The sequence below is a fragment of the Eutrema salsugineum genome, unplaced genomic scaffold (genome assembly GCF_000478725.1).
Source record: "Eutrema salsugineum unplaced genomic scaffold, Eutsalg1_0 scaffold_6, whole genome shotgun sequence".
In the NCBI taxonomy this organism is placed as follows: Eukaryota; Viridiplantae; Streptophyta; class Magnoliopsida; order Brassicales; family Brassicaceae; genus Eutrema; species Eutrema salsugineum.
Window position 1 is genome coordinate 5,401,999 of NW_006256547.1, and position 23,884 is coordinate 5,425,882.

At 38.9% G+C, this 23,884-nt stretch overlaps 10 protein-coding genes across 13 annotated transcripts; 4 read left to right on the forward strand and 6 right to left on the reverse strand.

The window, feature by feature from the left end:
- Window positions 1–98: 98 nt before the first annotated feature.
- Window positions 99–2,880, reverse strand: LOC18012529 (pentatricopeptide repeat-containing protein At3g29290). 3 transcript variants are annotated; one of them, XM_024151581.1, is made up of 3 exons: window positions 2,792–2,880; window positions 881–2,534; window positions 99–790 (listed from the first exon to the last, which is right to left on the reverse strand). In XM_024151581.1, exons 2-3 carry the CDS (start codon window positions 2,441–2,443, stop codon window positions 623–625), a joined length of 1,731 nt encoding a protein of 576 aa, XP_024007349.1. In that variant the 5' UTR covers window positions 2,444–2,534; window positions 2,792–2,880; the 3' UTR covers window positions 99–622. The 3 variants fall into 3 exon arrangements, with proteins under 3 accessions (XP_024007349.1, XP_024007350.1, XP_006395288.2); XM_024151582.1 differs by lacking the exon at window positions 2,792–2,880 and having other exon boundaries at window positions 99–453; window positions 618–790; window positions 881–2,443; XM_006395226.2 differs by lacking the exon at window positions 2,792–2,880 and having other exon boundaries at window positions 99–497; window positions 618–790; window positions 881–2,443.
- LOC18012530 lies at window positions 2,875–4,564 on the forward strand. Its single transcript, XM_006395228.2, has 6 exons — window positions 2,875–2,980; window positions 3,052–3,198; window positions 3,568–3,641; window positions 3,767–3,846; window positions 4,050–4,201; window positions 4,316–4,564. Exons 1-6 carry the CDS (start codon window positions 2,977–2,979, stop codon window positions 4,381–4,383), a joined length of 525 nt encoding a protein of 174 aa, XP_006395290.1. The 5' UTR covers window positions 2,875–2,976; the 3' UTR covers window positions 4,384–4,564.
- A 187-nt stretch (window positions 4,565–4,751) lies between these two features.
- LOC18012458 (P17/29C-like protein DDB_G0287399) lies at window positions 4,752–6,421 on the reverse strand. The gene is made up of 3 exons (XM_006395227.2): window positions 6,054–6,421; window positions 5,173–5,964; window positions 4,752–5,081 (listed from the first exon to the last, which is right to left on the reverse strand). The coding sequence occupies exons 1-3, from the start codon at window positions 6,402–6,404 to the stop codon at window positions 4,824–4,826; spliced, it is 1,401 nt and encodes a 466-aa protein (XP_006395289.1). The 5' UTR covers window positions 6,405–6,421; the 3' UTR covers window positions 4,752–4,823.
- A 767-nt stretch (window positions 6,422–7,188) lies between these two features.
- Window positions 7,189–9,609, forward strand: LOC18012457 (nucleolar protein 56). Its single transcript, XM_006395229.2, has 8 exons — window positions 7,189–7,481; window positions 7,573–7,787; window positions 7,884–8,041; window positions 8,129–8,316; window positions 8,423–8,675; window positions 8,761–8,909; window positions 8,997–9,131; window positions 9,236–9,609. The coding sequence occupies exons 1-8, from the start codon at window positions 7,277–7,279 to the stop codon at window positions 9,406–9,408; spliced, it is 1,476 nt and encodes a 491-aa protein (XP_006395291.1). The 5' UTR covers window positions 7,189–7,276; the 3' UTR covers window positions 9,409–9,609.
- A 64-nt stretch (window positions 9,610–9,673) lies between these two features.
- LOC18012448 lies at window positions 9,674–11,373 on the reverse strand. 2 transcript variants are annotated; one of them, XM_024151314.1, is made up of 2 exons: window positions 11,242–11,373; window positions 9,674–10,834 (listed from the first exon to the last, which is right to left on the reverse strand). In XM_024151314.1, exon 2 carries the CDS (start codon window positions 10,761–10,763, stop codon window positions 9,975–9,977), a length of 789 nt encoding a protein of 262 aa, XP_024007082.1. In that variant the 5' UTR covers window positions 10,764–10,834; window positions 11,242–11,373; the 3' UTR covers window positions 9,674–9,974. The 2 variants fall into 2 exon arrangements, with proteins under 2 accessions (XP_024007082.1, XP_006395292.1); XM_006395230.2 differs by having other exon boundaries at window positions 9,674–10,823; window positions 11,242–11,359.
- A 137-nt stretch (window positions 11,374–11,510) lies between these two features.
- On the reverse strand, window positions 11,511–12,052 carry LOC18012444 (egg cell-secreted protein 1.4). Its single transcript, XM_006395231.2, has one exon. It carries the CDS (start codon window positions 12,002–12,004, stop codon window positions 11,657–11,659), a length of 348 nt encoding a protein of 115 aa, XP_006395293.1. The 5' UTR covers window positions 12,005–12,052; the 3' UTR covers window positions 11,511–11,656.
- Window positions 12,053–12,411: 359 nt separating this feature from the next.
- On the reverse strand, window positions 12,412–13,872 carry LOC18012445. The gene is made up of 2 exons (XM_006395232.2): window positions 13,530–13,872; window positions 12,412–13,389 (listed from the first exon to the last, which is right to left on the reverse strand). The coding sequence occupies exons 1-2, from the start codon at window positions 13,672–13,674 to the stop codon at window positions 12,566–12,568; spliced, it is 969 nt and encodes a 322-aa protein (XP_006395294.1). The 5' UTR covers window positions 13,675–13,872; the 3' UTR covers window positions 12,412–12,565.
- A 757-nt stretch (window positions 13,873–14,629) lies between these two features.
- Window positions 14,630–16,861, reverse strand: LOC18012446 (pentatricopeptide repeat-containing protein At3g29230). The gene has a single exon (XM_006395233.2). It carries the CDS (start codon window positions 16,595–16,597, stop codon window positions 14,801–14,803), a length of 1,797 nt encoding a protein of 598 aa, XP_006395295.1. The 5' UTR covers window positions 16,598–16,861; the 3' UTR covers window positions 14,630–14,800.
- Window positions 16,862–18,170: 1,309 nt separating this feature from the next.
- On the forward strand, window positions 18,171–20,256 carry LOC18012245 (chorismate mutase 1, chloroplastic). Its single transcript, XM_006395234.2, has 6 exons — window positions 18,171–18,606; window positions 18,724–18,949; window positions 19,026–19,112; window positions 19,304–19,447; window positions 19,579–19,671; window positions 19,781–20,256. The coding sequence occupies exons 1-6, from the start codon at window positions 18,404–18,406 to the stop codon at window positions 20,036–20,038; spliced, it is 1,011 nt and encodes a 336-aa protein (XP_006395296.1). The 5' UTR covers window positions 18,171–18,403; the 3' UTR covers window positions 20,039–20,256.
- Window positions 20,257–20,523: 267 nt separating this feature from the next.
- Window positions 20,524–22,738, forward strand: LOC18012246. Its single transcript, XM_006395235.2, has 7 exons — window positions 20,524–20,798; window positions 20,897–20,991; window positions 21,304–21,424; window positions 21,555–21,673; window positions 21,772–21,958; window positions 22,055–22,198; window positions 22,297–22,738. Exons 1-7 carry the CDS (start codon window positions 20,559–20,561, stop codon window positions 22,585–22,587), a joined length of 1,197 nt encoding a protein of 398 aa, XP_006395297.1. The 5' UTR covers window positions 20,524–20,558; the 3' UTR covers window positions 22,588–22,738.
- The last annotated feature ends 1,146 nt before the right edge of the window (window positions 22,739–23,884 follow it).

Consider the following 23,884-nt stretch of genomic DNA (forward strand, 5'->3'; position numbering starts at 1 on the left):
ATGAAGTTAGGGGTTTGTGAGATTTGCTTGTGACAAAAGTAATCATCTGTTCTTGATAAACATCCAAAAGAAAAAAGACAGATTGGCGTTTTCTTGAAATCATATACATATATAAAAATACTTACTCACATTTTGTTGTGTGTTTCCTAGTTATTCAAAATTCCCAAAATGTGCATGGCACACCAAGTATACAAAAAGAATCAAACAAAGAACAGAACCAGTAACAGAGCGACATAAACCTCTTGCCCCTGAGAATGAGATCTAGCTATCTGGTGTAACGCCGTTGCAGTGCAGCCTTATATTCCACTCTTTCCAGATTCAAACATCTGTTTCCAGTGATAGAAACTGGACAAGAGCTACTTCATCGCCAACCTTTAATCTCTGTTATAATGGCACCACAACCTCATTTACCAGAGACAGACAATAGCATCACTTGGCTTATGCTTCAAATATCTTCGAAGGACAATGAACAATAGCCCACAAAAACATTTCCCACACTGAGCATAGAGACAATGTCCAAAAGTGAGAAATTAATCTCTTTCTTTTTTACTGCATTTTATCTTGATTGTGGCTTCTATTACTAAGAACAAGTATGAGCAGATACAAAGCATTATCACCTTAACTAGTAGTGTTTCTTCAAGTTTTGTAGCATCATAGCTCGGGTTTTACCATCCGGTTCTAGACCCATCTCTCTCATTTCGACATACAGCTCCTTTGCAATCTTGAACTCGCGTCTTAAACACATCCCATGTATTGCTGCGTTGTAGAGCGATACATCCGGTTCCACTTTCTGTTCCAGAAAAATAGCAACATTAGATGAAATCTCTTCTAAATGCACATTTGAGTAACAAACTTAAAGAATCTGGAAAAAAACTCATACCTTTAGGATATCTTTAACCTCGTCCCACAGAGAACCCCAAATGCAGCTCCTTACAAGTGACAGATACGTAAACGTGTCTGGTTTACAATCTCTTTGAGCCATGTGCTCATATACTCGCAATGCAATTTTCGATTGCCTTGATCTTTCGCAAGCGCTTATCACCAGATTATATGATGAAGTTGAAACTGTTAATCCCGAACCTTCCATCTCATACAAAAGCTTCACAGCTTTCTCCCAGGAACCAAGCTTTTGGCATGACATCATAGCTGTGTTGTACAAATATTCATTCAAACAACACAGGTTTTCGCTTCTTATCATATCAAATAGCTGAAGAACATCTTCATATCGGTTTGCTTTGTATAAAGCCGTGAGTAGCGCATTCCACGTGTACTCATCGGGTTTGTGCCCCAGAGATTTTGCAACACTGTAAACCTTAAACACCAATCCGACTTTTCCCGCTTTTCCTAGCGAGTTTATCAAAGTATTGCACGCTACAAGATTAGGCTTCATCCCTTTCTTTAACATACTTTGAAATATCTTTAGCGCCAAATCCCATTTTTCTTCCTTTGTACATGCGTTTATCAACGCGTACATTGCATCCTCTCTTGGAGATATTTTGTTGTAAATCATCTCATCATATGCATCAAGCGCCAATTCGCTTCTCCCGCACCGAACAAAAATGCTAACAAGCAGAGAATATGTAACCTCTGTTCCGATTTGACCATCACTTTTCATAACTCTCCAGATTCTCTCTGTCTCGTACACGTTATTTATCCGTCCACATAGAGAAATCACGGTGTTGTATAGAATCACGTCGAAGTTACTCTTATGTTTCGGATCCTTTTCTAGTTCTCTAAACATTCTCAGTGCAGAATCACAACCCTTAACCTCTGCAACAGCTTTCAAGAACAAGCTATACGTGTGCCCTGTGACGTTCTCCTTTGTCCTCATGAACTCAAAGACGATAAAGACTTTCTGAAGATTTCCATTCCTCAAAAGGCACGAGAGAAGAGAGTTACATGCATGAGCATTGGGTTGTAAACCCAAAGTTCTCATAGAATCAAACAACTCCATTGCGCTTCTGACTTTATTCAACCTGCTAAGCTTCAAAAGTCTCTTCGATAACATCTCTTCGTTCCTCTCCTCTAGAAAATGTATCCTATTCCCATTCGCTGCAGGCTTCTCTTCTGACCCATTTTCAACCAAGAAATCGCAAAGATTTTCTGGTTTCTGTTCAAGAAAACTAATTTCTTCAGTTCTTCTTTTCGACCCACTTTCCCAATCTAAACCCATAGTTTCTCCGTTGAGAGATCTATCTAATTCACAACACACTTTCCCGAAACACATTCTGGTTGTTCCTGATGGAAAAGACTCCATTTTCAGACTACCATAGACTAGACGCCTTCGTTTTGGCTTCATGGTCACCGCAAAGTCCAACGATTGACTCAAAGACCAATGACAAGTTCTCCAGACAAAACTGCTTTTCTTGGCGGAATAACATCCACAATCCAATTGACTCGATGTAGCAGTGACGGAGACAGGACTCAACCAGGCATCTCCCATGATTCGGAGATACAATAAACAGCAAAACGCAGCAATCTACACCTCTGATTCCAACTCAGAACATACTCTTTCAAAGCTGAGAAGTCCCTTCCTATGCAACAAAAAGGTAAGAACTTTGGTAGAATTTTCAATACTAACGGAGGGATTCGCTAAACTAAGAACACCCTGTACAAGTCTAAGCAAACAAACCCCAAATTTTCTTAAATCAAAGAAGAGCAGCTACGTAATAACTAGTACCCAATACAACGAGCAGGTATGAAACCAAAACTAAACTAAAATCTCATTTTATCTTGGGGAATTGCTGAATTGTTCTGGCTGAGGAGTATGCGAAGGAGTTTAGAAACTTACACGGAGACGACGTCGTTTGGAAAACTTGTCACGCCGCCGTTTTTAAGTATGAGAAGGACTCCAAAGCCTGAAACTTTACACATTGTTATTACGAACACAGTGAGAACATTGGGTTAAGAGTCCACTCCAGAATCGGTGTTTCAAAAACAAAAAAGACAGCTCCAGAATCGATTTCGCTATCAACAATGGGTAAAGTTTCTGGCTTTATTTAGCAAATGTTCCAGCGTTGTTTTTTAAATGTCGTGATGCTGTGATTGCAGATGAGGGAAGAGAAGGAGAGATAGAGAAGAAAGAAGAAGGAGAAGTGAAGGAAGGAGTAGCATCAATAGCTTTATTGCCATGTGGGTCTATCTCTGGCCATTTCATTCAGATGCCTCGCTCCATCTGTTATGGCCTCCATGGCACTGGTAATTTCACTCTTCTCTTACTTTTCTCTCTCTTTTTGTTTGTTGGGTTTGATTTTTTTTTTTTTTAATCAATTTTGCACACACAGAAAAGTGTTCTTTATTTGTCTATATCCATTTACCTTCGATTTGATGGAATATTTTGGTCCTCAAGAATGTAAATGAGTCTGTTTTGACTTGATTTAGGGAATTACATCTTTTGATACTAGGATTTTTTGAACTTGATATTTTTTTTGTATGACAATTAGCTTAAGAGCATAGAAGGAGGTGAATCAGTCTGCTTTCATTGCTTCGGATTCTTCATACCATTGAACCCTTCTGTGTTGTGTTGTGTTGTGTTGTATGGTTGATAACTTTAATTTCTTTCCAAAGAACTGGCTTGTGAGACCGAGTGTAGCCGCGGTGAGGATTATCGGTTGATCAAACTCACCATCATAGACTACAATGTATGAATTTCTCACTTCATATTCTAACAAACTTACGTTATTTACTCTTAACTCTTAATTTCAAAACCACTGAATTGAACTTGTTCCTGACTCTCTATCTGTGACATTTCATGTAAAAAAAAAAGAGTAAGAAGGAACAAACCATTGTAGTGGAGTGCAAAGGCCACGATGCTGCGCGAATTAATGATGTGGAGCATGCTCACGGGTAGGTTGTCCCTGTTTTATCATCTGTTATTCAATAGCAAAGCTAAAATTAACCTATGAAAAGCCATATAGCTCATAGAAAAGGTCAGAGAAAACATGCAAATGAGTTGAAGATATAAAACCCCTTCTGTGTGCGTCTTTTACTGTTTTATATGCTCCATGCTTATGACTGAGCTCTAAGGTTAATCACTTGTCTTTGAAAAGTTGGGAGGAAGATGTGATTGGATTAGTTGAAGAAAAACACGGGAAGAAGAAAGTATCTATTTCATTCGAGTGCGAGACATTGAAGGCAGATAAAGCAGCAGAGGATCATATCAGACAGTTTATGCCCAAATTAGCTGGACTTGATGCTGTTAGTAAGTAGAGCCAAACAGTTTCTTCTTGTGCCATCTCAATTACATTATGGTTTCTTGCCTTTTTTTGGATAAACACAACCTGAGTGACTGTACTGATTTTTCTGATTTTTGCAGTTAACATCGGACCCATGAAGATTTCGGGGCTTGATTTTGCTGCGGTGGAAGAGGAACATGCAAACTAAGACAGCCTAAGTCTTTCTTTTATTTCATATCGTAGAACACAATTTGATTTTGCTAGTGCAATGCAGTCAAAATTCTAGTTTTATAAAAAGGACTTACTACATTTTCTTAGAAATTCTAGTATTAAGGTGAATGAATTTAGCTACTGCTTTTCATTCGAATGTTGTTGTGACACGAACTTTTTTCAAGGTAAAGAATTTGGATTCACTCGCTTCTGAATGTTTACGTACAGAGCGTTTACAATATGTATATATGTTATTTTACAAAATTATTACTTAAGTCTTAAGAGGTCGGTCTATAGATCTATGACTGGCCTATACCGATCCTGGTTTTATTTACAATTAACAAAAATCTCTAATTATTTGCTAGTGATAAGAATGTGTATGGAATGTTTTTTGGAAAAAATGATTTGCTGCGGATTAATATAGGTAGGCCTTTGAGCTCAGTTTAGCTTGATTTTGTCAATACCAGCTGGAGAGTTTGTAGTAGACTCGCTCTTCATAGCAGTCTCCACGAATTGGGTTGTGACTGTTTCCCACTTGGTGATTGTCTGTTTAATCTCTGTCCTCTGTGTCTCTGTGACTGTCACAGTCCCATCTTTCTTGCCTTGGCTTTGACTAAGAATTTTCTTGTGGATGGCGTCTAACTCGTGCAGAGCCTTCGTCACTTCTCCCTGGTAACTTTCCATTGATTTCTTCACCTGTCGATATACCACCATAAAAATAAGAAGATGGATTTTTTCAGAAGATGATTCCATAAGATTCTTGTGAAGAGAGTTTATTGTTACATACCTCTGATGATTTGCTTCCAAGTCTTGAACCCATAAATGACATGGCATCGGATACTTTCCCAGCAGCAGATTTGATCCCAGAAAAGAAATCGTTTTTCTTCTCAGAAGTAACCTTTGCGGAAGCCATCATGGTTCCCTTGAGTTTCTCGAAGAAGGACTTGAATTCCTCCTTCGGTGGACACTTCTTCTCGAGGTTCATTATGAATTGCATGACTTCTTTGGAAGTCTCAGCCTCGACTTCTGCCACTGTGCTTCCCTGGCTATTGCTAGTGGTGGAGCCTGCAGGACTATTTGCAGGACTTCCAGCAGGGCTTATAGAGCTTACACCGGTAGTATCCGCATAAGAAGTTCCACTTCCACCTGAAGCAATATCGGTTGAACCAGAGGGACTGGTCGCAGGACTTCCACTAGAACTGCCCATGTCAGAACTTGAACCTGTTGTGTCTTTGTAAGAGGTTCCACTACCGGAGCTAGAGCTTCCCTTACCGGAGCTAGAGCTTCCGCTACCAGAGCTTTTGCCACTGCCGCTTGAAGTTTCTTTTCCACTTGTAGAATCTCCACCTGAAGCAGAGGAGCTTCCTGTGCTTTGTAGCATTGTGTTTGTGATTCGAGCAATCACTGTCTCCCATTTCAAGATCCCTTCTTTGATTTCTTTCTGTTGTTCTGCTGTTAACTTCATGGATTCTTCGCTCTCTTCCTTTTTGCGAGCACCCATAATCTTCCCCGCCAAGGATTTCATCCACTTGAAGGTATTAACAGCTTCCAGTTTCTCCTCCATAATCTCTTCCTTTATCTGTTATATGATGCAGAAGTTAATAAAAATGATTAGCCATAACTTTTCACTTGATCAAGAAAAGCCTTTTTATCTGTCCATTCACTTACCTTTCCAATAGCAAAAGAAGATATGGCCTGGAATAGGCTTCCTGCTTTGGCCTTCATGTCACGATCGTAATCTTTTTGGTCTTTCTTTGCTATTGGGCAAACATACTTGGCGAACGCTCTGAGCTTCTCAAAGTAGGCCTTGAATTTGTTTGTCTTGGGACATTCCTTCTCGAGGTCCGATACAAACACCATTACTACTTTAACCGTGTAAGGCTCCACATCCTTGACTGTTTTTGGATCTTCGATTTGAGGCAGAGCTGGTTTTAGCTTAAGGTGAGCTGAAACCACGTCAAGAAGGGTCACTGATGCAAGAAGAATGGTGAAGCATACTAATAACTGAATTCTTGCCATTTTTTCTATATTTTGGGTTTTCTGTTTTTTTTTTTTTTTTTTTTTGGTTTTTTGTTTTTGGGTTAAAGTGAACTAATAAGTTCGAAGAATGAATGAATTGCAATGGAGTTCTTTGCCTGCTTTTATAGTGATGTTTAGTGTTCTATGTTTAGAATCATTTATCAACTGACCATGGAGAATTTGGTGGATCAAGGTCCAAATAAAAGTAAAGAATTTTTTATCAACAAAATAAAATAGTAAAGAGTTTTTATGGTTCTTACGTTTCACAAGTAATTGATGGTGAAGTCTTTTGTTCTTCCTTCAAATTCTCTATTTTCAGTTTTGTATGTCAATTAATTTTTCCGTAATATATATAAAAAAAAAGAATATATCGTAAGCTAAGCCTAATTGCATGATTTCACAAGATAATAAGTCTACTGAATTCTGTTTTTTTTTTGTCAACATGTTTTCTATCGATTTTGAATTTGGTTGGTGACACAACCACAATACTACCACAAACCATTAAGCTATATATAATATATATCATGATCAAATGGACTCAATTTCTACGCCAATCTTTCATTGTTTCAACTTTCAACTAAACTATTTTACTCTTTTACCATTTTTAACACGAAGAAAGCTCAACTAATCGACTGAGACAATTGCTAGAGGAGCATTTGTTGTATATGATTGCATAGGCCATGTAGTCCAATAAGTTAATGGGTCAGTCTCATGAAATTTTATGGCCCAAAGTCGATAGGGGTTTAGGGTTTGCATAAATATTCGATACTTTTAAAACACGGCTAGGGTTTTAGCTTTTTCTTCTTCTTTTTTTTTGTCAAAGATTTTAGCTTTTTCTTCTTTCTCTGGCTTTCTCTCTCCCTCCAAATCCAATGGTGATCTATCTTCTTTACGAATCACCCTCCGGCTACTGTTTGCTAGAAGCACACGGCCTCGATGAAATCCGCCAGAACACTGAGGCTGTTCGAGCTTCAGTCTCGGACCTCAGTCGGTTCGGTCGGGTCGTCAAGCTCATTGCTTTTCAGCCTTCACAGTCTGCACTTGATGCTCTCAACCAAATCAACGCCGTCTCTGAAGGTACTATTCTAGTCTTTTTTTTATCTTTCTCAGAAGTCAAAAGGAAACAAGTAAATTACATTTCTTTTCTCTCTTTTAATTTGTATTGTAGGGTATATGACTGACGAGCTGAGAAGCTTTCTGGAATTGAATCTCCCAAAAGTGAAAGAAGGCAAAAAGCCCAAATTTAGCTTAGGAGTATCTGAACCAAAAATCGGATCTTGCATTTTCGAAGCCACGAAAATTCCTTGTCAGAGCAATGAGTTCGTCCACGAGCTTCTTAGAGGTGTTCGTCAGCATTTTGATAGATTCATTAAGGACCTCAAGGTTATTTCTTCTTCTGTTCGTTTGATTCTCAAGGTCTTAGTTTCTTCTTACTAAAACCCCATCTTCTTCATATAATGTGTGTATATATGTATATAGCCTGGTGATCTTGAAAAAGCTCAACTTGGATTAGCTCATAGCTACAGTAGAGCAAAGGTCAAATTCAATGTTAACCGAGTTGATAATATGGTTATTCAAGCTATTTTCCTGCTCGACACGCTTGATAAAGATATCAATTCGTTTGCTATGAGAGTCAGGTTTGTTTTTGTTTTTTCATCTTCTCAGACTAATATCTTAGGGATAAAAATTGGTTAAACTGAGCAGTTTTAAAATGCTCGTTTCAGAGAATGGTACTCATGGCACTTCCCTGAGCTAGTCAAGATAGTTAATGACAATTACCTTTATGCTCGAGTTTCGAAGATTATTGAGGACAAGTCAAAGTTGTCTGAAGAGCATATTCCAATGCTTACTGAAGTCCTTGGTGATGAAGATAAAGCAAGAGAGGTCGTTGAGGCCGGAAAAGCATCTATGGGTAAACCCTAAATTGATGCAGCTCTTTTAGCTATTTCAAAACATGACTCTGTTATGTTTGTTCTGAAACGACAAATCTGTTGTGTTCCCCTCTTTTTTTTATGAAGGCCAGGATCTATCACCGGTTGATTTGATCAATGTTCAGACCTTTGCTCAGAGAGTTATGGACCTTGCGGATTACAGAAAGAAGCTCTATGATTATCTTGTTGCTAAAATGAACGACATTGCTCCAAATTTGGCGGCCTTGATTGGAGATATGGTTGGAGCCAGGTTGATTTCACATGCGGGAAGTTTGACAAATCTTGCAAAGTGCCCATCTTCAACTCTCCAGATTCTTGGAGCTGAGAAGGCGCTTTTCAGGTGCATTTTTAAGATCATGCTTTTGTTTTCTACTCCATTGTTTTAGTTTTTTTTTGTAGTTATTAACTGTGTTGTAAATTTCCAGGGCGTTGAAAACACGTGGAAACACACCAAAGTATGGTCTGATATTCCATTCTTCATTCATTGGCCGTGCGTCTGCTAAAAACAAGGGCCGTATTGCTCGTTATCTAGCCAACAAGTGTTCCATTGCTTCCCGGATTGATTGTTTTGCTGGTAAAAAGATATTGAATGTCCTTTGTTATTGCGGTGAGAGATTATGCTGTATATTGTTATGAAATTATTTACCATCTATGATTGCAGATAGTAGCTCTACAGCATTTGGTGAGAAACTTCGTGAACAAGTAGAGGAAAGGCTCGACTTTTATGATAAAGGTGTTGCTCCACGTAAGAATGTCGATGTTATGAAAGAGGTTTTGGAAAACCTTGAGAAGAAAGGTATTATGTGTATACTCTTTTTTTTTTGTTCTTGGTCTCTTTCTGAACAAAGTTGTGAGGATTTAGTTTGTTTGATGAGTGTGTTTACGCATTGGTTCTTTCAGATGAAGCAATGATTGATGCCTCTGAAGAGAAAAAGAAGAAGAAAGAGAAGAGGAAGATAGAGGAGATAGTAGACAATGAGAAATCAGAGAAGAAGAAGAAGAAAAGGAAAGCAGCTGATGATTCTCAAAGCAAGAAGAAAAAGAAGAAAACTAAGACTGAAGATGATGAATGAAGAAAGTAGAAGAAAAAAATTTTGTTTGGGTAATGTTTATGTGGCAATTCGCATTAGCTCTCTGTTTTTTTAGTTATAACAACATTAGATATTAAGTTGTTTTAGTTAGATATTAAGTTGTTTTGGGTTTTGACATTCGCATTCGAAGGTTTTGGGTTGTTTTAGAAGCTAAACAACATTAGATATTTACGTTTTCTAGTCTCTGTTTATCTCTTAAACAAAAGTAAAAGCTTCAGACTGAATAAAAGAGTATCAAACCGTTTTCAAGTGTGGATGCAATGATATTTCTTTTACTTAGGAGGTAAGAATATTTATACACACAAATCTTATAAAGACAAACCTCAAGCAATCACAGGCAGATCCTCAAATACTACACAATACTATAAGTTCCTACAAGAAGAGCTCTTACAACACATGCACTTCCATTGAGCAACAAAGCAAACCAAAAACTACATCTATATAAAAGAAAGCCGGTAATTACGTTATTATCATTATTTACTTACATGGAGGACGGACGGGTCTTAGGACTAAGCTGTTGTAGAAAAGTCGTCGAATAAATAGAAAGCTCATGTGACAATCTCCCTGACGAGCCAGTCAAGACAAGGATAAGCAAAGTAGAGGATGAGAAACGACGGTAGAGCCAGCAAGAGAGTGACTAGAATGTACATGGCCAATATTGCTGCACTGGTCGGTATTGCATAGAGTATTATCAGCAGAAATATGACAACCAAGGGGAACTTTGCTGTCAACTGGACAAAGAAGACGAGAGACTTCCTCAGCGAAGTCTGTATGTTATCCCTTGGAATGCGATGACCATGATCAGAACCTGATGGTTCAAGTTGAGTGCGATGATGGCGATGGTGGAGACATGGAGCTTCCCCTCTCGTATGGTCATTGTTCCCATCGGTTTGATCTCTGCTTGATGAGTTGCGTCTCTCGCCGTTCATCCTCTCGACCATCCAAAGCACAAAGTAGTTCTTGTGAGGGAACCTGAGAGTTCCTCTGAAGACAAGACGGAAAGACAATAGGTTGCACCAAGGGCATGAGATGAAGAGAGGAAGCTGAACAGGGTGAGTAGGTAATTTCACAATAGCCCATTGAAGTCCCAAGATGCAGTTTTTGCACATTGTGTGGCCACACCATAGCACGTAAGGAACGTTTTCGACTATGTTGAATGATTCCCAGCAAATAGGACACTCGAGGCCTTGCTCTTTGCTGCCTACAGATGATGCATCGTCATCTGAACATTCCGCATGAGCATTGACTGGTTTTCTTGTTTCGTTTTTTGGTCCGATGTTTCCGGTGAGATAAGTCGATGCTAGATTCCACATTCTTGTATTAGGGATTGATAACATCAACGCCTTCTTCTTCGACAGATGAAGCTAAAACCTTTTCTGCTAATACCCAGCTCTGACCTTCATGGAGCCTCCCATGGTGAAGGATTATTTGTGGATAAAACAAAAGAAGGGAAAAAAAATCAAAATCAAAACACTTTTACCTAAAGCTGAATCATTTATATCTGAGATCCTATATAACAACAAGATTCAATTCATGTATGATGATAATCGACTTGTATTAGACTTCAAGCTCGATCATCCCTTCATCTTTGAGCTAAATCTTAAATCGTCGAAACATTCAATAAACAAGATCCCAATCTCCGGTAATCTCAAATCAAAATCAATAATCAGATAATCGATCACAGCTCAAGCAGCTAAGGAAGAAATCGAACAAAAGGACCCGAAATCGCTCAAGGTTAACGAAGCGAAGATAAATAAATTGAAAGGAGAGAAAATGGGAGCAATCAGTGGTCACTGATACAGATAAAGAACGTACCGATTCTCTCCCACGAGATTCTGCGCCGCGAAAGCCACGACTCGAAGCTTTCTCTCTCTCTCTGATTCGCAAGTGAGCTATTTTGTTTCGTTCCGATGAAGAAGATGCTCCATTTTCCGGTTTGTGTTGCTTTTAAAACGACGTCGTCTTTTCAATCGTGAACCCAAGTTTTTTCTTTTTTTATTTTTTTTCCATCTTAAGATATTTTGATATTTTCCCAATAGTGTATAAATTCGACATCAAGACTACTAAACATTAGTTCGCCAAAACATTTGTGTGTATATTAAATTCATGAAAGGCAAAATGTCAATGGACACTGTGAATTCATTTTTTTATTAGATATGGTAATGACATTGATAAGACTTGGAACATGCATATAGAAGAGATTCCATGGTCCATTTTCACTCTCGTTTTTTCACTTGTGTGCAGGTGAATTCGGAACAATTTGCACGCAACTGTCTTTAAGAAGAGGTGGGAAAAACGGGTTGAAGGGGAACATATGAGGCCAACAGTTAGTATCTATGGTCGAGAAGGCTTTGCAACAAGAGATTCCAACAATTCCAAACTTGCCAGAGAAAACTGATTGGAAGACTTCGAGTATGCATCCATTGACGTTGAAGAGAGATGACCAGCACTTCTCTATGTCTATAGGAGAACTCGGTGGAGTTTTTGATGGTGGTTGATCATGAGCTGCTAATGGAGTGATCAAAACCGCAACACATAAGACCAAAGCTAAGACTAATGCTCTTGATGTGTTTTCCATAGCTCTGTTTAGTTTGTATGTTTTTTTCCTTTTTTTTTTTCTCTTTTAGATTCTTGGATGGTTTGGATATGATATGATAATAAGGTTAGAATTTATAGGGTGAGACATTAGAAACGAAAAGGTGTTAATTATTTGGAGAATGTTTTTCTTTTTAAAAGTTTAAACTAACGGAAAAATAATTTATTGGAGAAGTTTAAATTCTCTTCTCCTTTCTTGTAACATATTTTTGTAATTAAATTTGAATTGACTAATGACCTTTACTCTGTCAACGTAAAAACGTATGGCTTTGCATAACTTGGAAACGATATTCCAACACAAACAGTCGAAATTTCTAACATACCATGAAAGATCAAACAAGTTGAACCTTGCTCCATCCACATCACGATCGGAGTCAAAATTACCCAAGGTTATCAAAAAAATACCACGAAATTCATTGTATAAAACTTTTATAGATTACTAAACAAGAAACACTCAAGTAAATTAGTTATGAATCCTCAATACACACAATCGAACCACAAACCATTAGTGAAAAAACCACCATTACACCCAAAGAAAAAGAGTTTAGATAACAGAGCCTGTTTGAGGCCCAATAAGACCAAGAATCTCATCCCAAAGACCATGACTTTGAACAGCCGAACCAAGCTCAACAACACTAGAGCTACAAGCAGCAACAGTCCAATACCCTCCCAAGATCTCTGCTTTCAACTGCTCTTTCTCCCAACCACAATACCCATCAAAGAATCTAAGCTCACTTCTTCCCACCAAATTCCTCTTCACCATCTCTGCAGCCAAGCCTACACTCTCTCTCGTCCCGTAGTACAACCCTTTCATAACTTGTCTGAACACTCCGCTCTTCCCAACCTCGTTGTCTCCACCACTCCTCGGGCTAACCAAGAACAACCCTTCTTCCAAAGGTCCACCAAAGAAGAGTCTTTTGTCTGAAAACGTTCCCGCCATGTCTAAGACCGTTGATTTGGTCTCCTTGATCGACATCAGCGATGGACGGTTGAGGATGACTCCTATAGGACCTGAGGGTCCAACAGAAAGGAGGAGGATCACCGTCTTCTCGAATATGTGGACTCCGTCTAGCTTCTCGGTGGCGATTAGGAGACATCCTGTCTCTGGCTCGTGGATCTTGTGTGCCCATTTGTTTCCAATTGTGATCAGTGAGGAAGATGATGATGATGATGATGATGACGGATAGTCCACCACCATGTCCGGGTTAGACCACGAGGACGAGTCCTTCTCGGAGGTTGCAGCTTCTTCTCCAGCTACGAGCCTTGCCCTGAATTCTCTCCAGTCTGCATCTGCTGCAGAATTGTTGACACAATCCTTGAAGAGATCAGCATCATCCTCCAGTGGCTTCCATGAATCCGAAAGAGAACCTACTCAAGCAAAATGCTCTCATCAGGCTTGAAACAGCTACCAAAAATTTACTTATCAGACCATTAATTGTAACTAATATGTATACTCAGATCGTGCTTGTGAAAAGAAAATTCTCATAGAAGACAATGATCTTACTTACAATTTACAGAGATCGGAGAAGCCACCTTCCGGGTGAGAAATTGGCCGGAATTTCTCTTGGGACAAGCAAAGATTCTGGCTTTGATCAACGGGACAATCTCTTTGTTACCAGAGATTGATCTTGAGGTAAGAAAACAAGCATCCATGTTACTCTCTCTCTCTCTTGGCCTCTCCCTTTCTATCTTCCGCTTTTTCTCTGACTCAATTCACTTTAGTTCCTCTGAAGAGAAGACAGAGCATAAAGTAACATCTACATATAAGAGAGTGGACAGATGAGAACCAGAAGGTGAATGTGTTTGGTTTCAAGGGTCCTAGTCAGAGGAATGGGCAAAGGGATATACGTTAACCTTTAAGGTGTTGATGTATTTAAAGATAGAAAATTTGCATATGCCTTTGGATATTGGATAAGAGACAAATCTTTTATCAACTTTTTGGATGATGTGTAGGACTAGTGGCCATTCATCTTTTGCCTCTCTAGTTACTTTACCCACTTATGTGGAAAAATAAAAAACATACATTAACTATATCAACCAACTCCCTCCACAATCTCTCTTGATTATTCATTCAGGTATTATTACCGAAAAACAGCAAGAAAAGGGTGGTTTTTGTATCTAAATCAGTAAAAAAAATTATGGATCATTCATAAAAGGTCTTCAGAAGAAGTGAGATAGAGTTTTAGACTTTTTTTTTTTAAATGATCGAAAGTCATCTACAACCACATAAACTACACCGGATTGGAACAAATCAAAGGAGCCACTATTGGTGGTCCTCCTTTCTCCATTATTGTATTACTATTTCAATGGACAGCACCTCAAAAAGGAAATTAAGATCAACTCTAAATCATTTAGACACTGGTTTTACTAATATAATAAACCTCTCGAGTTTGTTGTTGTAATTTGACTATCTAAACATTCAATTTCCAACAACTACTCTTACGTTTAAAGGTAATACATCAACAACGATGCGTCATCATACTGACGTCCATTTATGTGACATCATTACGATAACGATCGTGAGTGGAATTGTCATTAGCCTGTTTACAATTCATACCCGCAGGATCACCTAACCATCTCAATATTAATAAATGATGCTGTACATACATTACCCGAATCCGAACTCATCCAATTTTGTGAATTACAAGGATAAAACCATCTTTGTGTTCCTTTGGAAAATGAACTATGGCCTAGAGAACACTGCTGATATATTACCTAACGATCTTGACAATGTAGCTTTGACCAAATTCTTGTATCACAAACATAAAAACTAAGCAGATTATCCAGCAGCAACCAGCTCACCGGTATCTGGAGGTTCGATTAGACTACCAAGCATATGATATATTTGATCAGAATTTGGGTGTGATTTGTCAAACACTGTAAACTCGTGTATCCCATCCTCCAATGCAATCGAACTAGCTCCAGATGGTTTCTCTACTCCCATACTCTTCATCTTTGACCTTATGTTAGCAACTCCTTCCCAATCCTCTGCTGCTGCGTAAATATTTGACAGCAGCGAATAGTTTCCCGGATCAGAAGGGTCTAATCTAACCAGATGATCCAGGACTTCCTTTGCAATGTCCACCTCGTTATGCATCCTGCACGCTCCAAGAAGAGCACCCAAAATAACAACATTGGGTTCCATAGGCATTGTTTGGACAACTTCAATCGCTTCCTTTATCCGTCCCCCTCGACCTAATAGGTCAACAAGACAACCATAGTGTTCAACTTGTGGAACAAGATCATACTCTTTCTCCATTGAGTAGAAGTAATCTATGCCTTCATCAACGAGACCTGCGTGATTGCAGGAACATAAAACAGCGATGAACGTGACTTTATCAGGTCGAACCCCTTCCCTTCTCATTCTCGAGAAAAGCTCAATTGCTTTCTTTCCGTGGCCATGAACACCAAGACCCTGAAGCATAGTGTTCCAGGACACGAGGTCCTTCTTGGGCATGTTGTTAAACACATCAAACGCTCTTTCTAGGCAACCACATTTTGCATACATATCAAGTAGTGCATTTAACACATAAGCATTAGAGCCAAGGTTAGACCTTTTTATTGTGGAGTGAACCCTCATTCCTAAACTGAGCAAACCAGACTCGGCGCAAGCAGCCAAGATACTAATAGCAGCTGCGGCATCAAATTTCAGTCCTGCATTCACCATCTGGTCGACTAATCTATCAGCCTCCTTTACAAGCCCCTTTTCCGCATATCCAGCAATAATTATGGTCCATGTGACGACGTTTTTAGCGGGCATCTTATCAAACATGATCCTAGCCATTTCCATGTCTCCAGCTTTGCTATAGCCCATAACCATTGTCGACCAAGATACAGTGTTTCTCTCAGGCATTTGCTCGAACAGCTGAAATGCTCTCGTCATGTCTCTGCACCTAGCGTAGCCATCCAACATTGTGTTCCAGCTAATCAGATCCCTGTGAGGCATTTCATCGAACAATTGGCGAGCATCCCTCAATTCCCCTGCTTTCACCAGCCCACCTAGCATCGAATTCCAAGAGACAGTGTCTCTCTCTCCCATCTTAACGAATAGCTTCATCGCCGCTTTAACACCCATAGCACCGCATCTAGAATAGCAGTCGATGAGTGCGTTGGGAACATATATATCAGACGAAAGCCCTAATTTTTCAATGTGGTTATGCATCATTTTCACCACAGGCAACCACGATTGACCTGAGCAAGCCTTGAGAAGAAATGGGTAAGTGAAATTATCAGCGAAGAGGCCAATTCTCTGCATCTCAGAGAAAACGGAGAAAGCTTGATAGGGCTGCGAGTTCTGGGCATGAGCTCTAATCAGAGAATTGCAGAGATGGACGTTGGGTTGTTGAACCTGATTGAAAACCCCAACAGCTAGAGTCATCTGGCGGCAGAGAGAAAGAGCGGTGATTAGCTTTGGCGCGATGTGTAGATCTTGATGAAGGTTCCGCCGGATAATCTGCGCGTGAAGCTGCTTCACCTGGCTTAAATTGGCGCACTTGGGAAGATCCTGGAGCTTCTCCTCGAAGATTCTCCGGGAAGAAACCCACGAAGGAGCTCGGACCGGTAACGACGTCGTCATTTTCGGCTGAAGCAGCGGCGGAGATGGTGATCTAAAGGTGTGTATAGGCGCAATGGTGACTAAGCGTTGGAGAATGGGTTTTGGTTTCGCATGGTGAAGAAGAATCAGAGATTTTAGAAAGGAGGGATCCTCAAGAAACTGGATTTGTCTCTGTGACTAACAATTATCTTGAGGATCCAGTTTGTGTGTAGAGTAGAAAGGTATGGGTGAAACTTGAGAAAGCTTGATAAGCAACTTCTTCTGGATATTATCCGCGGCATAAGAACTAAGCTCAGCACTATTGGAGAGAATGATGAGAAGTAGCAAAAGAATTTATAACCGGTTTAGCTTTAAGAATCCCGGTTGTAATTATTTCAATGTTTGAAGGATTTTACAGACCGGTCGAAGAAATGGGATCATGGATTAAGGTTGTTTGGTTCTCTTAACCGGTGCCAAATTTTGGATTTTTATGTGGTTATCCATGCTCAAATAGACTTCCCACTCCCACACATGATCATAGACTGATATTGTTGAATACTCGACCACTATACCATATACCGAAACCGAACATAAGTCAAATCGATTTACATATGAACTCAAAACAATTTGAGAAAAATTTGGAAGTCGTTGGCAGGTTCTTTCGGGAAATGACATTTGTAAGCAAGCTTATTCTGGTAATGAAGCACTTTGTTATAGCCATAAGCCATGTCTTGATGGAATTGAGAATCAACCGCAATAGAACTATGGAAACTATAATACAAAATATAAATTTTGTTAGGCTAAATTTGAAATGTCACCACCAGAGAGAAAACACCTCAAATTTCAAATTTAAAATCTCTTGAATATGCTCTTAGGAAAACATAGTTAAACTATTTATCATAACATAGTGTAGTAAGACCTTTTCTAACTTGGACAGAAAAAGGTGGTGTGGATTGACAACTAGTGAATACTGAATAGAGAAATCATTATTTTCGGTGACGTATGGTTAAGTTGGGTTTTCTCTTTCAGTTGGAGTTGGTACTAAGAGCATCTGTAACGGTGGTTTGAGGACCGTTTTTGGGTGGGGTTCATGAATTTTTTGCATTTAAAATAAATCAATAAAACCTAATTTTTATAAAGCAGATTCTAATTTTAGGATTTTTAAAGATAGGTTTATGGGAGATTCACGGGTGACGTGTCAAAATTTTAATAGTTGTTTCATCGACTTTCTCTATTTTTTTATCTTCTCTCTCTTCTCATTATTTTATTAATAAAAAATTTAAAGTAAAACCCATGAAGACCATCTACAATGGTCTAAGGTCCGAGTCCTTTTTGGTTGTCTAGAAAAGATGAATTCACATTGTGCAAAAAACAAAAAAAAACAACTAACACATATGTCAATCTAAATTTTATGAAATTTTCAAAATAGATATGAAACAAACGTCAAAAAGAAAAAAAAAATTACAAAAAATTATATGTATTTACATAAAACTTTCTGACATAGAGTTGACAAAATAAGAAATTTTTTTAATAAATAGTTTTAAAAAAAGTGAGCAAAAAATCAAATCATGGAATTAATGAGAACACAAAAAAAAGAAGAACACTTTTGTGGGTTGGGTGGCTTCCGTGGGCTAGAGACGTGCACGCAGACAACCCTAAACCTTTTTCCCTCTCCTCCTCAAACTGTCTCTCTCCTCACCCACCGCACCTACCCCCCGCTCGAACTCCTTACTCCTTATACATCTAAGGCTTATACATCTCTCTCTCTGTCTCTCTCTGCAGATGACTCTCTCCCTCTCCCTCTGATTTTCGATCCTCTGTTTTCTCCGCCTCCTCTGTGTTTCATCAATGGAGGCTTCATTGCTTATGAGATCGTCTTGTTGCTCCCCCGCGATTGGGTTCCTCGACCATCGACGCGAGTTATCACCCATTTGCACTCTTCTTCCTTCTCCAATTTCCAAACCTTCCTTCTCTGTTCGTTGTTCTCTTCCTCCTCCCTCGAAGCCACGCTCTGGAACCAGCTCCGTTCATGCCGTAATGACTCTCGCTGGGTATGCTTCAAAAACTACCAAAAAACCCGTTCTCTGTTGAAATCGATCCCACTATTGCTAAATTAGAAACCTTTTTGTTGATGAATTGACATCAAACCTTCATTGTCGTTGATACAGATCATTGACAGGAAAGAAACGAGTGGATGAAAGCGAGAGCTTGACTCTCGAAGGTATTCGAAGCTCTTTGATCCGTCAAGAAGACAGCATTATATTTGGCTTGTTGGAGAGAGCCAAGTACTGTTACAATGCAGATACCTATGATCCTACTGCTTTCGACATGGATGGTTTCCACGGCTCTTTAGTTGAGTACATGGTCAAAGGCACTGAGAAGCTTCACGCTAAGGTAAACACACGAAGGAACCTCATTGGACTCTCACTGCAAAAAAAGATTGAAACTTGATTCTGTTATGAATGATTAGGTTGGTAGGTTCAAGAGCCCTGATGAACATCCCTTCTTCCCTGACGATTTGCCAGAGCCTATGTTGCCGCCTCTCCAGTACCCAAAGGTACGTATATGGTCTCTAATTCACAAAGTTTCACTTGGATGTCATGTATTTGAAAGATCGAGTCTTTTGTGGTTATGGATGCGGTTTCTCAATGTTAAGCATAGCAATGCATAAAATCTTGTTTGAGCTGTGTTTCCATCTTCTGTGTTTTCAACTTGCTAAGGCTTCACTTCTCTTTTCTTATCAAATAGGTTTTGCACTTTGCTGCTGATTCGATCAACATAAACAAGAAGATATGGAACATGTACTTTAGAGACCTTGTACCAAGATTAGTGAAGAAAGGCGATGATGGTAATTACGGATCAACAGCTGTCTGTGACACTATCTGCCTTCAGGTTCGTCTTCTGCCTCTTAAAGATCCTCCTTTTACCGAGTACCAGAAACAAGGCTCGGTCTTTTGAAAGTTCATACATCTTTTATAAGTCGATGAACCCCTCATATAGATTTCGATGTCTGTTCATTGCAGTCTCTTTCAAAGAGGATCCATTACGGTAAATTTGTTGCAGAGGCCAAATTCCAAGCTTCACCTGAGGCATACGAGGCCGCCATTAAAGCACAAGTATTTATCCACTTACTCCATATCACATACACACAAAACCTTGATAATGAAACCACCCAAAGTTTGTGAATTTTGTTATTGTTCTCTCTATATGCATTATGCATTGCAGGATAAAAACGCATTGATGGATATGCTAACATTCCCGACCGTGGAAGAGGCCATAAAGAAGAGAGTTGAGATGAAAACACGAACATACGGGCAAGAAGTGAAAGTGGGCATGGAGGAGAAATCAGAAGACGAAGAAGAGCAAAATGGATCTCAGGTTTACAAAATCAGCCCGATCTTGGTCGGGCACTTGTATGGAGATTGGATCATGCCCTTGACAAAAGAAGTTCAAGTGGAGTACTTGCTCAGAAGACTAGACTGAAAAAGAAAAAAAAAATGGCTTTGGTACTATAGTAGTAAAGGTTTTTTGGAATGTTTTTTGGTTTTTTTTTTTGTTTACTTTACAAATCTCTGAATGTTATTACACTATTATAATCCCATGCTTGGTTCCATTGTACAAAGATTGCCAGTGGCTTTCAAGGTTTACATGCTAAACGGTGTGTTATGTACACATTCTTAATTGTGAAATCAAAGAGATAACTTATTCCCGTGTATAGTGACGATTGGATGTTAAGTGTATTTGTTGCAACTCGCAATACTCTAAACTAAGCACATCGGAGTCATGCATCACGCCTCCGTGTGAGGCTTGCGAAAAAGATTAGCTCTGTAATAAAATATTATGTAGTTCGGTTAAACATAACATAACTACACGCTGTCTTTAAAGATGATAGCCGACGAAACGGCACGCAGTGCGACTGTAGAAAACGCTCATTTCCTGATAAGATTAAAAATCACAAAAACGAACCACTCCACTCACTGACGCTTCTCTGTTTCCTTCTTCCATGGCTGCTGCTTCGTTCACTTGCTCGCTTCTTTGTTCTCCAGTAACCAAATCATTCACGCGATTGAAGCTATTGAATCCGAATTCGCTTCCACGCTCGGCCTACGGTTCCAGGAGCGTTGTAATCAGGTCCTTGGCGGTCCAGGAAGATGACAAGAGAACGAGCGATGAAGCAATGAGCATTGACAATTTACGCGGATTTGTCGACCTTAACGTCGGAAAATGGACTGGGTCCTTTCATGTATGACAAACCCCTAACATTGATTCTGGATTTTGCTGCTAATTTTTTGTAGTTAGATTATCTTACGAGCTCTCTTTTTTTTTTTTTTTTGTTGGCAGCAATTTGATGGGAATGGGAATTTGTTGCATAAGATTGATACGCGGCTTTCTGCTAGTTCATATGGAGAAGATGAGCTCATTAGCCTTAATCAATCGTATGTTTGATTCTCTTTTTCTTTATAAGTGATAGAGAAAAATCTGTGTTTCTGCTTTAATAGAAATAGGTGTTTTTGTCTGTAATTAAGGATTCAATTATATTTGGAATCAATGGAAACTATAGAAAGTTCTGAATTTAAAATGATGTTTAAAATATGCGAGCTAAGAAATTGTAAATGTCCTCGCAAAGTTTCATATATATATTGATGTTACATTGGTATGATTCTATGGATTTGGAGCAAGTCTGATTTTTTTTTCTTGATTACTAGATCCGAAGTTTTCCTGATCTTCGTTGTGTTTGCAATTTATAGGTTATATATAAAGCAGCCAACATCGGCCACTTCAGTTGCTGAAGAGGAAGATGAGGAACCGGAATGGGTAGAATACAAAATCAAAGAAACCAATATGTTCACTGTGGACAAATATCAACAGGTGAGACTTATTATTCTGTTATCTCAATCAAGATACTAAACGTTTCAGAGTATATACTGTTTGTTTGTCTCTTAGGGACTTGATTCAGTAACTTGACTTTGTTGACGATCTCATCATCAGTAGTCTGCAGATTGGATTTTTCCCCAAGGAGAGAGCATTTTCACTGAGGTATCAAACAGCTGGAATGTTGGACACGACCTTAAGGCAAGGCGTTCTCGGGGAAGATGACACTGGAGAAGAATCACCAAGGTTGGTTTCTTCTTCTATATGTAACATTTTTTGTTCTCCATGAAATGAAACATGCATGAGTGTAGACTAGAATAATAAGCTTATAACGATTTTCTCAGATTCCTTAAACTTCCATCTCGGCGTCCTTCTTTAGTATGTGAGAACTGCTTGTATTCTAAGGAGATGGATAGAAGAGCTAGAGCCTTTCACATCATGGATCCCAAAGGCGTTCTTGATATGCTTATTGTTTTCCTCGAGGAAAGAGGTGCAGAGAATCTCACTCATCCTGTCCTCGACAATCCTCAGGTGATTTATATGTCTCAGAAAGCATCATCAAATAGTGTCCTTGTATGATGTCATTTTAGTGCCATATCAAAACATGTTTTTTCATTTTTGTTGCAGGATGATGCAGAGAGAATCACCCCATTTCTCGGTACTTGGAAAGGTCGTTCAAAAACGAAACGAAGCGGTGTCTATGGAGCAACGTTATCTGAAGCCGATACTGTCGCAGTGCTTGACATGAATGACAAAGGTCACGTAGTCCAGGTATACACTATTTCAACATTCCTCACATAAAAATTGACACTTTCCCTTTTATATTTTTGTTTATATGAATGAGATGGTCGGTTTCTGATACCAATCAGGATATTTCCTCGACGTCTGATGCGAAAAACGTTACAACGAAAGTGCATTGGGTGGGTAAAATGTCTAAGAACTTGGTCACATTCGAGGAAGGATATCAAATGACTCTGTTACCAGGAGGTATGTACATGGGATTTCCCTGTGACGTAGCGAAGAGTGTTGCCGAGTTAAAGTCTTTCCATTTGGAATTCTGCTGGCTTGAATCGTCGTTCTCAAGGCAGAGACTCGTACGCACATATGACCATGAAGGTTTGGCTGTCTCATCAACCTATTTTTATGAGATGAAAGTGTGAGTTTCTTTTATTTGTTGGCCACACTAATGATCACTTTATGTTCTTGTTATGTGTCTGAGATTTATGTATAACATCAATACTAAATGAGACGGATCTTTGAACTCGTGATCTTTAATTTAAATTGTTGAGAACTTTGGGTTGTTGCCTTGAATCCAACCCGAAAAGAAGCCTTTTTCTATAAAAAAAGTTGTTAACAATTTCAATCTACAGATTCAATGCGGTTCATCTGACCTCGAATCGATTTTTTATCATAGGATATGCTAAGTTACAATTCAATTTAGAAAGAGGGAATATATCAACGTACAAATATTACAGTTAAAACATCACAACCAATTATAATTTGTCTCAAACTTTTTTATCAAGTTGAATTCATGAAACTTGTAGGGTTCCAGAATTCTTCAACTTCGATTTCGTTTGTAAATCCAAGTACTCTCTAATACATATTTACTTGTTACAGGAAGTGTACTCATTAGTTGAGCAACAAGCCGGTTTCTTTTACCATTGTAAACGCCTAAACCAGACCACTCCCAAATTCCTGATATTATGGTTCGTTATGTTATGCAGAGTTAGTGAGCAAATTTGCTCGTTTGAATTTGTTAGTGATTTTCTTGTGCTAGAAGAATATTTTTACTGTATACAGTAATAATTTGCAAAGGATAGAATGTTTTTTATATATACGATGATGAATAAGAACTTAATTTTACTGTAGAACGAGGAACAGCAAACCAGTAGAACGAGGAAGCTGAGAAAATGAAGATCTTGTTCATCATCATATATAAAAAAAACACAGAATTAGTTGGCCCAAAAAAATGAAATGAATTTGTTGTTTCAATTATGAAAACAAAATCATTTCTACGAATCCCAAAACAAAAACAAAAAGCGTAGATCAAACGATCTGAAAAAGAACTATTTTGAAAATTAGTTAGTATACCATTATAGTTTGGATTTTTCGATGCTAATCTAGCAAAGCAGGAACTTTTCAGAGACTCGTAAAAACGAAAACCAAAAGTCGGATCACAACAAATAGCAAAATGTAGGGCAAAAAGAAACCAACTCTGCTTCAACAGCCTAAGGATAAGGAAACAGCAAAGCAGAGAAGAGAAGGCCCCGAATTGGTTGATATGCGCCTACGCACCAACTTAGGGTGCGCCACAAATTCCTGAGGAGCAAAAACGAAAAACCTTATCTCGTGGGTATACCACGCCACCTCTCACTCACGAGGGAAGCGCTCGGCCTCAGGCGCCTCTTTTCCTCTTCTCACTAGGGCTTCTTCCTCTGTTTTATATACACCTCCACC

What these genes read in the sequence shown, in the direction of transcription:
- LOC18012529 (XM_024151581.1), bottom strand. Translation starts at nt 2,443, where the DNA reads ATGGGAGATGCCTGGTTGAGTCCTGTCTCCGTCACTGCTACATCGAGT. An exon ending in AGGTTAAAGATATCCTAAAG is followed by an intron (nt 791 to 880) that starts GTATGAGTTTTT and finishes TTTCTGGAACAG; the next exon opens with AAAGTGGAACCGGATGTATC.
- LOC18012530 (XM_006395228.2), top strand. An exon ending in GATGTGGAGCATGCTCACGG is followed by an intron (nt 3,847 to 4,049) that starts GTAGGTTGTCCC and finishes GTCTTTGAAAAG; the next exon opens with TTGGGAGGAAGATGTGATTG. An exon ending in AGCTGGACTTGATGCTGTTA is followed by an intron (nt 4,202 to 4,315) that starts GTAAGTAGAGCC and finishes TGATTTTTGCAG; the next exon opens with TTAACATCGGACCCATGAAG.
- LOC18012458 (XM_006395227.2), bottom strand. Translation starts at nt 6,404, where the DNA reads ATGGCAAGAATTCAGTTATTAGTATGCTTCACCATTCTTCTTGCATCA. An exon ending in CTTCTTTTGCTATTGGAAAG is followed by an intron (nt 5,965 to 6,053) that starts GTAAGTGAATGG and finishes ATCATATAACAG; the next exon opens with ATAAAGGAAGAGATTATGGA. An exon ending in TTGGAAGCAAATCATCAGAG is followed by an intron (nt 5,082 to 5,172) that starts GTATGTAACAAT and finishes GTATATCGACAG; the next exon opens with GTGAAGAAATCAATGGAAAG.
- LOC18012457 (XM_006395229.2), top strand. Translation starts at nt 7,277, where the DNA reads ATGGTGATCTATCTTCTTTACGAATCACCCTCCGGCTACTGTTTGCTA. An exon ending in GATTCATTAAGGACCTCAAG is followed by an intron (nt 7,788 to 7,883) that starts GTTATTTCTTCT and finishes ATATGTATATAG; the next exon opens with CCTGGTGATCTTGAAAAAGC. An exon ending in GCTGAGAAGGCGCTTTTCAG is followed by an intron (nt 8,676 to 8,760) that starts GTGCATTTTTAA and finishes GTAAATTTCCAG; the next exon opens with GGCGTTGAAAACACGTGGAA.
- LOC18012448 (XM_024151314.1), bottom strand. Translation starts at nt 10,763, where the DNA reads ATGTTATCAATCCCTAATACAAGAATGTGGAATCTAGCATCGACTTAT.
- LOC18012444 (XM_006395231.2), bottom strand. Translation starts at nt 12,004, where the DNA reads ATGGAAAACACATCAAGAGCATTAGTCTTAGCTTTGGTCTTATGTGTT.
- LOC18012445 (XM_006395232.2), bottom strand. Translation starts at nt 13,674, where the DNA reads ATGGATGCTTGTTTTCTTACCTCAAGATCAATCTCTGGTAACAAAGAG. An exon ending in TTCTCCGATCTCTGTAAATT is followed by an intron (nt 13,390 to 13,529) that starts GTAAGTAAGATC and finishes TTGCTTGAGTAG; the next exon opens with GTTCTCTTTCGGATTCATGG.
- LOC18012446 (XM_006395233.2), bottom strand. Translation starts at nt 16,597, where the DNA reads ATGACGACGTCGTTACCGGTCCGAGCTCCTTCGTGGGTTTCTTCCCGG.
- LOC18012245 (XM_006395234.2), top strand. Translation starts at nt 18,404, where the DNA reads ATGGAGGCTTCATTGCTTATGAGATCGTCTTGTTGCTCCCCCGCGATT. An exon ending in CTGAGAAGCTTCACGCTAAG is followed by an intron (nt 18,950 to 19,025) that starts GTAAACACACGA and finishes ATGAATGATTAG; the next exon opens with GTTGGTAGGTTCAAGAGCCC. An exon ending in GTGACACTATCTGCCTTCAG is followed by an intron (nt 19,448 to 19,578) that starts GTTCGTCTTCTG and finishes TGTTCATTGCAG; the next exon opens with TCTCTTTCAAAGAGGATCCA.
- LOC18012246 (XM_006395235.2), top strand. Translation starts at nt 20,559, where the DNA reads ATGGCTGCTGCTTCGTTCACTTGCTCGCTTCTTTGTTCTCCAGTAACC. An exon ending in AATGGACTGGGTCCTTTCAT is followed by an intron (nt 20,799 to 20,896) that starts GTATGACAAACC and finishes TTTTGTTGGCAG; the next exon opens with CAATTTGATGGGAATGGGAA. An exon ending in ACTGGAGAAGAATCACCAAG is followed by an intron (nt 21,674 to 21,771) that starts GTTGGTTTCTTC and finishes CGATTTTCTCAG; the next exon opens with ATTCCTTAAACTTCCATCTC.